Below are 11,366 nucleotides of genomic sequence, written 5' to 3'. Positions count from 1 at the left end.
CTGTCGCAGTGTTTAAATATTCAATAGCTTGAACTTTTTGCCTATTTAACTTTTATGTTGCTATATTGGTAACATTTTACAATAACTTGAGTTAATGCATTCGATATATCATTAACAATGAACAAGCATTTATTATTTGTTTAATTATAAAGGTAATTTATGCTTAATCGATTAAAATTGATGTAGATTGAAATTCAAATATAAATAATGTATTCATATTTTAATTAACCTAACATTAATAAATGCTGTGAAATTATTGTTCATGATCCCTAATGATAACTAGTAATGATAACAAATGCAAACAAACTGAACCTTATTGAAAAGTATTGCAGTTACATTTAGGTCTTGCAGTATTGTGAGTGAATCTAAAAGTTAGAAAGAGAACAGAAGGATCCCTTGCTTTCCCTGTTCAAACTCGTGAGAGCTTTGAGAGCTGTTTGGATTAGTGATGCAAGGCCTCTGGTTTACTCAGCAGCTTTAGTGCATGTGGAAGTAGGAGAGAAAAGAACTGCACAGATTTTAACCTTGATTCCTAAGCAGGGGGTGGAGGTACAGAGAGAGAGTTAACGAGAGACGGAAACCAGGGAAAGAAAGAAAGGGAAGAAGGAGAGAGATTTCACAAAGCTTCTTGGTGAATCAGGTGGACGATTTCAGTTTTTTGTCTTTCAGCTGACCTCTGTCGTCTTTCATCTTTTTTATTTTATCTCATCAGCTGGTAGGTTATTTTCTATTTTCACCTTATTTTCATTTTCAGCTATTTTCCTTTTTCATCTTATGTTTTTATGTGTATGAATGGGTCGTGCAAGTATACTTTATATGCGTTACGTGACAATGTCAGGAATTTGGGATTACTTAATTTAACATCCACATTACTCGTTTTACCTAGAATTACTGAAGCGGACTTATCCACATTGATGATAGCTATTAATACTGTAGTTGTCTTGAGATTTGTGGATGTTGACAGTAGGTTTCAGTATAGCTAGATGTGTGCTACCAGGTTTTGTTTATATATTTAATATTTAGATTTCCACAAGATTGAACTTTAATCATAACCATTATTAAGTATTTTGTCCAAGTATGAGTGTTTTGTAATTCATAAGAACACAACTAACACCTCCTGTTATTGTTGTATTATTCCTGAATCAGAATTTCCATGTTGTTTTGTCACTTATGTCCACAGTATAATCTGATTAAATGGTATTAATCTGCTGCTTATGTAATTGGCATTATGCTATGACACACCTTTAAGTCCTTGTGTTTGTTTCCAGGGGACAATGCGATACAGAGTCCAAATATTATATTGTGAATGATCCATTGTTGACAAAAAATGATTACCTCACTTACATGGAGATCTGATTTTGCATTTAAGTAAATATGATTCTCAGAAGATCTGGTTAAATTTTTACTTTCTAAAGAATAGAGAGAAATTTCATAGACTGTGAAGGTGAAAAAGTTCCACCCTCAACCCTGCACACTGTTTAATGTTCTTCAAACTTTAATAATTTTGTTAATCATTGTCTTAATCATAGCATGTGCTAATATGGAAATATCAGTATGTGAAGGACAATGTCGTTATAGTAAAATAAGAAAATGGATACAAAAAGGTATGCATAGTATATACACTGGTACAAAGAAAAAAAAATGAAAACCTAAAATAAATATTATATAAAACTAATTGTTTCAGGTGACCTATATCAAAGGTGAACTTAATAGGAAAGGACACTAATCTGACTTTGAGGCATGGGCGTTAAAGAATAAATGACCTGATGAATTTGATTAAGACTGACATAGAGGTCAAAGAAATGTAAAACAAGAAAACAAAAGGAAGAGACTGAAACAGATTTCATGCAGTCGTACTAGCCTTCCTGGGCTTCTGGGATTGAAATACAAGATGATTATAGTTTCCTAAATCAGCAAAAAACTAAGTGTTGCCTGTATAAAGGAAAGGCCTTCAGGGGTCTTTATGCAATTAAAAAAAAAAAAAAAAAAAAAAACAGGGTAAGAAAAGCAGGAAGGGAAGCCTAGAAAGAAAGAGACGACTTTGTTGATTACCAATACAGTCAAATAAAGGAAGCCCGTTTCTGGCTTGTCTATCTGTGATTGTACACTTTTTGCCATTTATTTCATACAGATCTAGTGCAAAATGGAAACAGACTCTGTGACTTGCCCTCAGAAATCTGAATCCCAGGATGAATGCAGTAGTGAAGCAGGAAAAGTCAGCTTTACTGAAGATATGGAAACTGCAATAATGGAGGATCACATGAAGGAAAAGAAAGGCACAGACACAGACCTCCAAGACTTTAACAAGAAGGACACAGAAGCTATTACTGGGTTCGAACAAATGGAAAAACCTGACAGCAGTTTCCATCCTCAACCTAACGCTCATCCCACCTCCTCACCAGCAGATGGAGCCGTTGAGCCAACAAGGGAAGACTTGAGCAGTACAGTTGAAAATGATCTGGATGGTGACCAGGGTCAAGAGTGGCCACCAGTGCCAGGACTGGAAAAAGATATCCAACCAGAGAAGAATGAGTGTCAAGCCACTGAGATTCAGGATGAGGTGAAGGAAAACACTGAAACCAATGTTCAGGCATCTGTGCAAGACACTGAGGGTGAAGAACCTGTTACCATGACACAGGCAGACAAAGGCACTGACTCTCCACAAGTGCCAAAGTTGACCAAAGAAGAAGAGGGACCTGAGCTTGAGTCACATGGTGACTCCGACTCAATCGTGTTCCTATCAGAAAACAGTGAAGAGCTAAATATAGACTGCAAACCTTTGGATTTCCCCACCACCAGAGAGCAGTGGGTGAGACGGGACAGTCGTTGTGATGAACCGCCAAATCTGACGTATTCCAGGAGCTCTTCAAAAAGTCTTCTCACTGAGACCAAACCGGCATCAAGAATCCAAAGTACATCCATAACTGAATCTGGGGTTAATGCAGAGAACGTCCAGCAGGGGGAGCTTGAGGTAAACAACCCAAGTGGTATGAATGAGAATGAGTTGGTCCAACAGGTGTTTGGTGCTGCTCCACCCCTAGAAACAGTTCCAGGCAAGCCAGCCAATCCAGAGCCAGGTAACTCTGCCTGTATCTCTACGGAAGTAAAAGAGTCATTGATTATGTCACACAGGAGGAGGGACAGTTCTAGGGACGAGAGAGAGTGTAGTGAAACAGGTGAAGAGCGAAAGCAAACAGTGCGTTTCACAGAAACAGGTGCGACCGGAGGAAAGCAGCTGGAGGAGGTTAAAGATCAAAGACAGGAACGGGAAAACAAAGGACAGAGTGCAGAGTCCCAGTCAAACACAAAGCCTCATCCCGGAGAAGGGAAAGTCAAGAGAAAGCAGATGGATCATTTTGATGACAGCCAGAGCGATAGCGGTGTCTCAGCAGATTTCTCCCCCAACAGCACAACAGATGTTTCGGAGGGCCTTGTTAAAACTGATGCTCCTCAGCCCTTTGAATCCCCACCTAACGAAACTCCCATTGAGCGGGAAATCCGTTTGGCTGTAAAGAGAGAGCAGAGTCTACGTCGTTCTCGAGGACTGTGTGACACAACTGACAAGACTAATGAGTTTGTGGAAATTCCATTGAGGAGACCTATTCTATCCCAGGACCTCCATATAAGACCTATCTCAGGCCTTGACAAGGACCGGCAGTTTGCTGGAAAAAAGATGCAGAAGGAAATCAGCGCAGAGACAGAGAGGGAGAAGGTTCTGGTTGAACAGGGCAGACTACCTGGCTTCTATGACAAGGGAACAGAGGTACAGCTTCAAGAAAAAAAGTTGCTCTTTGAGTCATTTCAAGAACCGAAGGAATCAATCGCTGCCTTTAGCAGAAGATCTGCCACAAACTCAACTTACGTAGAGTCTGCTGCTGGAATACAGGAAGTTGATTCTGCAGTTAAACAACGTCTAATGCAATTCTCACAAAATTCTCCCTCCCCACCAGTCATGGCCCAGTATGGAGGCACCAACAGCAACCCGCCTGCTGCTCGAGGACCTGGTCTAACTGAGGGAATCACGGGCCAGATAATCATAATAGAGGCCAATTCTATTCCCATAACTGTGGGAGGACCAAACGGCGGTTATAAGACAGCCTCACGGACAGATGGAGGATCCGTAAAAGTGATGAATCAAGTGGGTGTGAGGGCTTCTTCTGCAGAGCCTGTTAGTGCAAGACAAAGACCAAATTTAGAAGTGACTGAAGATGAAGACTCAAGTATAGTAAAGGAGAACCCTTTCTTCAAGCTCCGCTCCTCTATGACTCTGCAGCCTCAGGTGGAGCTGGACATTAAGGAGGCAAAGGAAAGGGAAAGAGAACTACAAAGACAGAGAAACAGTCTTTATGGAGGAGCATCCATAGATCCGGAAGAAGAAAAGGGAACAAGAATGGATCTGAGGACAGAAAGTGGAGTGAAAGAGGGAACGGGATCCTCTAACAAAGAGATTCTTAGTTCAACACCTCCATGGACAAATCTGACTCCAACAGGCCACCAATCAGAGATGTTAACCACCACTACATCAGGTTAGTCATTGTAAAGCATCATGTGAAAATTTGGTTCACAGAGCAGTTGAAAGAAATTGAAGGAGTCAAAGCTTTGGTGCTTTCATGTTTGTGAGTGAAAAAGAGCATATTAAAAGGTGAGTTTTCATTTACATATGTTCATTTAACATCCAAAGAAACTTATGTAGCATTCAGCACACATTTTAGTAGTTCATGCATTGCTAAGAATTAAACCTATGAATTCTGCATTGCTAACACTACTACTACTACTTTGAGCTACTGGAGCATATACAGATAATCTATGCAAAAGACACGTGACTTAACAAATCTTATAAAACTCATCTGTAGGCCGTACACTCACAATTACACGTGTCATTCAAAGCAGATTATGTAGCATTCAAAATATACATTTTATCAGTTCATGCATTTGCTGTGAATTGAACCCCTGATCTTTGCATTGATAGCACCATGCTCTACTGTTTTACAGTAGGTACATGAGAGGATATATGTACAAAGGACACATGACATATCTTAAAAACTATTCATTTGAAGGCCATACATTTGGCAGAACTCTATCCAGAGCGATTTACATTGCATTCAAGATATACATTTTTATCAGTTTGTGCATTTCTTGGGAAATGAATCAATGACCTTGGCATTGCTAGCACCATATTCTACTGTTTGAGCTACAGGCAAATCTTAATAACAGCAAAACTGCCAAAACTCAACACTTGTGAACTATTAGTTAACAGTGACAATTTTCAAGCTTTTCTCTAGTGTACAAAGTTCAGTTACATAGACATTTTATCATTTGACTGGAAGCTGGTTTTTGCTTCACCGTGGCAGCCAACAAACAAACAAACAGACAAAATGCTAATATGGGCTTATGTCACTAGTATTAAATTACACCAGATATTGAAATGTTTGTGTTAGTCAAATGTGCTGAAATGAGCAAAGTATGGATAAGAGTACTGTGATCTGGAAAGGTGATAACTGAGGTGTAAGTGTGATGTAGTATTGTGTGTTTGTCTGTCCAATAGATAAACTACGATTGTGACTTGAATTTATCTTTTACTACTGTAAAGTCAGCTGAAATGCCTACTATTCTTCATATGGCAAATGACCAATGCATTTAATGACACAGATTTAGTACTAAACTGAAGCGAAGTGAAATCATTTTTACAGTAAATTTCAAGTTTTTTTCATATCTACATTATTTTTTTATGAAAATAAACAAACCAAAAATCTCCCCCTCATTTCTATTCAGTCAGAAAGCCTCGTTCACAATTATTTTGCATGATAACATCATTTCTGCCAAAATGCCAAAGTTGCTACAGATATTTTTTCTACTGTAAAATCATAATTAATTAATATTCTTCTGTCATTTCATATTCTTTCTCTGCTGATGGTGGGTAATATCAATTTACCACAGCTCTACTGTAGTAACAATAACTTTAGTAACTATGGTAATTTTGCAGAAAATGTGGTAAATGTGGTGCACTTCTGAAAGGGAAGCAAGAGTAACCGTTACAAACCAATACTGCTGATATCATAACTTTATACAGTGCATGCAAAAACAAGTACTGGAGATCATAATTTTTGTGTGCAATAGAAGTGAACTGTATAAACTGCTTCTCAGTTGTGAGTGCTGGTGTAATCTATAGTGCTTAGTAAATGATTAACATGACACAGGTTACTGTTAACGATTGTATTTTGTTTAAAGAAAAGCACAAAACAGAATATCCAGTGTGATGATATGATTACATGTTATTCTCACAATGGCAGTAAATTATTCATAATTCATTGATTCTCCCTACTACTAATATACAGTGTATATATATAATATATTATATATATATATATATATATATATATATATATATATATATATATACATACATACATACATACATACATACATACACACACACACACACACACACACACACACACACACACATACACACATATATATATACATGAAAACTATTAAGTAATTAAATCATAAAAATTTAAAATTAATTGTATTAATTACTTAATAGTTTTCATTAAACTCACTAAGTAATATTTAATGCACCTCATGTTGTTGATAACAAAGAATGGAATATATTTTCTTTCTCTTTGTATTTTTATATCAATATGGTACAAGATTATCCTGGTACAAGATTATCCTGTTCAAATCAATGTGATAAACTAGTTAGGTCAAAAGTAATGTAACGGTAATCAAAAACGGTAGTCAGATTATACCTTAAATGTGTAATGTAATGCATTATGTAACTACAATTTTTGTCATGTAATTTGGAATTTGGAATCATGTAATTTGGAATTAGATTTGTAATTTGTAATTTGGAACTGACTATGATTTGTAAGTAATCTAACCAGCATTGTCAATTATATATTTTGAATGATATGTTAATTAAACTTACCTCTACAGATATGGCTATCTTTTAAACTTTTGCCCATTTTTTAATTTGGACTCATCAAAATCTTGATCTGAATGCTTACCTTTAAATGCTTAAAATAAGTTAAGCAGAGATATATAAATTAATAAGCTAATAAAAATTAGAAAAATTAGTGCCTACGCATGAATTTCCTCCTACAGTAATGTTTTAAAAGGCATCCCAGGTGGATACACCAGGTGGAGTGGAAGTATGATTTGTTCAACATTTAAATATTTTGGCCACTGCTTAAATCCCATTCTTCATTTTTTTACTAATGTTGACTTTACAAATATCCTAAATTTGGAATATAGTTCAAATTAATGAGTAGCTGTGTCCAATAATCATATGTGTGGATATTTTCATGAACATCCAGTTCAGTAATGGCTTATTGTACATTCACTGAAATAGTTTTGACATTTGTCTCCTGCCTTCCTTTTTCTATAGTGCGACAATCAACTGGAAAACTGGGCCTAACATGGCCACCACCCCAAGCTGATGAAGAACAAAGACAACTGTCAGAGGTAGAGGACTTTTTTTTTTTTTTTTTTTTTAAAGTGGCATTATTTGTGTTCTTCACTCTTATCTTTTATGGGAATAAATGTGTACAGTATATCTCAGTTACACTAGTGTTGGTAGTGTTGTGTGGCTAAAGATTTGGGCTGGAAACACAAAAGTCAAACTCTGAATTTGGCAGACCATGAATTGGGGAGTTACTTAAACAATAAACAGATAAATTCTTCAACCTTTCAAAAGGTAATCAGAGAGTATCAAAGTTTCAGTAACCCACCCTGTGCAAACACAGCCACAGACACTTAAACATGACGCTGCTGAAAAAGTGGCTTATTGTCCTTCAGATAATGATGCCAGCGAGAGCAGAGTTCAAGCTGAATTCTTAAGAATCAAGATCAGGTCTTGACCGTCATTGTTGCCACTGAATCATTCTCCTCTGCCAGGAAAGTATAATGTAACAGAAACACAATCAAAACTGACAGGTGCTGCCAAGTGAACATTGCCTTTATCTGAAGACAGAAGCATTTTATCAGTTCAGCTCATGTCATGCTCTCATTTGCTTGGAGAAAGAGTGCCTACCTTTATAAATGAGCATGTGCTGCTCCTGTGTTTATTCTTCTTTTTAACAAAAAGGCTGTCAATGTCCAAAAAAAAGCAATCCATACAGGTTGTGCATTATACACTGCCTGGCAAAAAAAAAAAAGGTTGCTGTTTGGATTTAATAAGGACAAATACTTAAGAGTCTATGAGTGGATCATTATTGCAGTGATTATTATGTTTCTAGCATGTTATATGTTTAGGAACAGTTCTTCTAACCCTAATTGATGGAGTGTGTAGCTTTTCTTAAACTTCTTTTAGGAAGACACATCATGCCCATTTTCCAGGATGACAATGTCAAGATTCATCAGGCTCAAATTGTGAAAGAATGGTTGGGAAGGAGCATGAAGAATCATTTTCACACATGAATTGGCACCTCTGAGTCCAGACCTTAATTTCATTGAAAGTATTTGGGATGTGCTGGAGTAGACTTTACAGAGTGCTCACCTCTTGCATTGTCAATACAAGATCGTGACCAAAAATTGATGCATCTCTTGATGGAAATAACATCACAACATTTATTTCCATCAAGAGGTGCATTATTTTTTGGTCAAGATCTTGTGAAAATGATTCTTCCAATCATTCTTTTTCAATTTGAGCCTGATGAATCTTGGCTTTGTCATCCTGGAATGTGGCCATGATACATCTTTCATGGTTGTTTAAGAAAATGAAAAGCTACAAACTCCATCAATTAGAGTTAAAAATAAAACATATAACATGCTAAAAACATAATAATCATAGTAATAATAATAATAATTATATATATATATATATATATATATATATATATATATATATATATATATATATATATATATATATATATATATATAAACATTTTTTTTTTTTTTTTGACCAAGCAGTGTATTATATGATATACATTTGTGTGGGGATCAAAATTTTAAATTGTTATTCATATTTTCAAATTTCACGTGCTTATATGACGTGAGAACCAATTACAGTTTGGCACCTTTGACATCAAACCTGGTGTGACATATTTTGAGGTGCCATATTTGAATATACACAAAAATGAATGAAATTCGAGAACATTTTCAGGTCCTGTTTACACTAGTGTGTTTTGGTTTTAAAACGCATAAGTTTTGCTACGGTTATGCCTGTCATTTACACTATGCCAGCAATTTAGAACATCGAAAACGGAGACTTTCGAAAACGCAGCTCACCCCGTTTTAATTTGAAAACGCCGTGGTTGCATTTCAGTATAAACTGAGCAAAACGGAGACTTTTGAAAATGATTCGCTCTGCGTATCCTTGATGACCGTGTAAACAATAACATGGAAAATGAACTGCAATCTTTTCTGGCTTTGTTGTAATTTTTAGCAGCCATTGTGCAGTTAAACTGCATTTTGTTTTTTTTAAAACTGCAGCTATGTACATGCGCTAGAGGCAACTGTTTACACTTGTACGGGCATACCCAGTGTGCGTGAACGCTCATGTGACATGGGTTTCGGTCGAGTAGTGTAGACGGAGATCGTTTCTGAAATGCTGTGAAAACGCCAGTTTAGACGAGCATCGTTTTCATTTTAAACGCCGTTTTAAAACAAAAACGCACTAGTGTAAATGGGGCCTCAGTGAATAACAACCCAGTATGCCTTCAGAAGGCTGGACTACTATAATGATGCTTTTTGTCATTTTTTCACCAGTTAATTTCATTGCATGTAAAAGAACAGTCAAGACATTCTTCCAAATATCTCCTTCATGGAGACAAAATGTCAGATGGGTTTAAAACAACACAAGGGTTAGTCAAATGATGACAAAATGTTCTTTTTTGATCAAATTCTTCCTACAGTATGTGTGCTAGATTTCAAATGCACTCACTAATGTTCTTATTAATGTTCTGATAAATACAGAAAACACTAAAGATCCCAAGGCAGCGAAATCCGTTACTTGAACGATGGGAGTCAGGGATGGTGAACGGCCAAGAGGAAGACGACAACAACTGAGACTGAACCCCAACTACAGCATCCTGGCATTAACAACATGAACCGCCCAGACAACCGAGTGCGCCTGCGTAAAATAACGCATATGAACAAATGATCAATTTCCCCAGAAATATCTCTGATCTTTTAAAGCAAAGCAGTACCACGTGCCATTATGGGTGGATAAAGAGAATCACTTGCCTCAAAAAGACACTGCGATATGCGCATTCTACAACACACACCATGTAAATAGCTGATGGTGTTAATGTTAGGTATGATTGATTGATGTTACATGGGCTCAAATGATTTCAGTGTAATAACTATGTAATTTTCAATGTAAATCTCAGCTTTACAGCTATACAGTTATTTATAATCAATAAACATAGCTGCTCATCTCATAGTAACAAAACAGTGTAACAGTCTAAAGACTGGATTATATACAAAATCTATTTGAATGAAAATGATTGGATAGGCATTTCATTACTCATTAGAAAAGCTAAATTAAACCAATTGGGAAATGGCTTTATTGATGCATATATAAAAAAAATAAAAAAAAAATTATATATATTAAAAAATGTTATGTGTTGTGTCGAATAATTTTCCGAAACTCAAATGGCTGAATGTGACTCATCGTTAATATGGAGGTTTGGAGTCCGAAACTAGATCACTGACTTCACAATAGGCACAATGACCAGGATGTAATGCTTACGCCTTAAAGAGGGCGACGTTCTAACATTCATTCGGCTTTCATGTAAAAACGCTTTGCTTGTTTAATGACATCACAGTCCATTCTATCCTTCTCAGCCCGTGCTGTGAGGTATGAATACACGACTGCCGTGACTCAACACGCCAATGGGCATTCAAATGCGTCGCCATGGTGATGATGGTACTGTAGGAAAGGCACAAAGAAAACGTCCGAGCGAGATTAGCCGTGAGTGAGATCACAACACTCACACACAGCATGTTTTACTGACCCACTAGTTGCCTGTGAATTATTAATTCACTCTTTCTCAGCACAATTAGCGAAAGCTACATGGGAATGCTCATTTCAAATATAGCAGCAGCTTATCAATGGCACTGGAGAAAAGCTGCCCATTGCTTTAAGTTTTCAATGAGCCTAGCCTATCTGACCTTTTAAGACCAATAAATAAAACTGTTCTTTGTGACAAGAATTCTTTGACAAGTATTCTTAGGAAAACAGAACTATGATTAGTGATAAGGCTTAAAAACCCATAATCAGTATTTGTTTACAGTAGTCTGGTAACTGGACATTGTTTTGTACCAACCAGGTCTAAGTGTTTCTGTGTAATGCAGGCTTAAGTTGCTTCAGAGAACAAAGCAGAGAAGCTTCAGTCAACCATATGAGATCACCTCTG

General features: G+C 36.6%; 1 protein-coding gene across 2 annotated transcripts; it reads left to right on the top strand.

Annotated features, from left to right (window-relative positions):
• Positions 1-345: 345 nt before the first annotated feature.
• Positions 346-11,051, top strand: misp3 (MISP family member 3). Of its 2 annotated transcripts, XM_067374119.1 has the most exons (5): positions 346-715; positions 2,132-4,526; positions 7,391-7,467; positions 9,715-9,809; positions 9,922-11,051. In XM_067374119.1, the coding sequence occupies exons 2-5, from the start codon at positions 2,144-2,146 to the stop codon at positions 9,929-9,931; spliced, it is 2,565 nt and encodes an 854-aa protein (XP_067230220.1). In that variant the 5' UTR covers positions 346-715; positions 2,132-2,143; the 3' UTR covers positions 9,932-11,051. The 2 variants fall into 2 exon arrangements, with proteins under 2 accessions (XP_067230220.1, XP_067230221.1); XM_067374120.1 differs by lacking the exon at positions 9,715-9,809 and having other exon boundaries at positions 429-715; positions 9,922-11,046.
• The last annotated feature ends 315 nt before the right edge of the window (positions 11,052-11,366 follow it).

Source organism: Chanodichthys erythropterus, chromosome 21, assembly GCF_024489055.1.
Source record: "Chanodichthys erythropterus isolate Z2021 chromosome 21, ASM2448905v1, whole genome shotgun sequence".
NCBI lineage: Eukaryota > Metazoa > Chordata > Actinopteri > Cypriniformes > Xenocyprididae > Chanodichthys > Chanodichthys erythropterus.
This window is presented reverse-complemented; position numbering and strand designations above follow the sequence as displayed.

Coding starts and splice junctions, on each gene's coding strand:
- misp3 (XM_067374119.1), top strand. CDS start 2,144: ATGGAAACAGACTCTGTGACTTGCCCTCAGAAATCTGAATCCCAGGAT. Junction 4,527..7,390: donor GTTAACCACCACTACATCAG/GTTAGTCATTGT, acceptor CTTTTTCTATAG/TGCGACAATCAACTGGAAAA. Junction 7,468..9,714: donor AACAAAGACAACTGTCAGAG/GTAGAGGACTTT, acceptor TTTTTTCACCAG/TTAATTTCATTGCATGTAAA.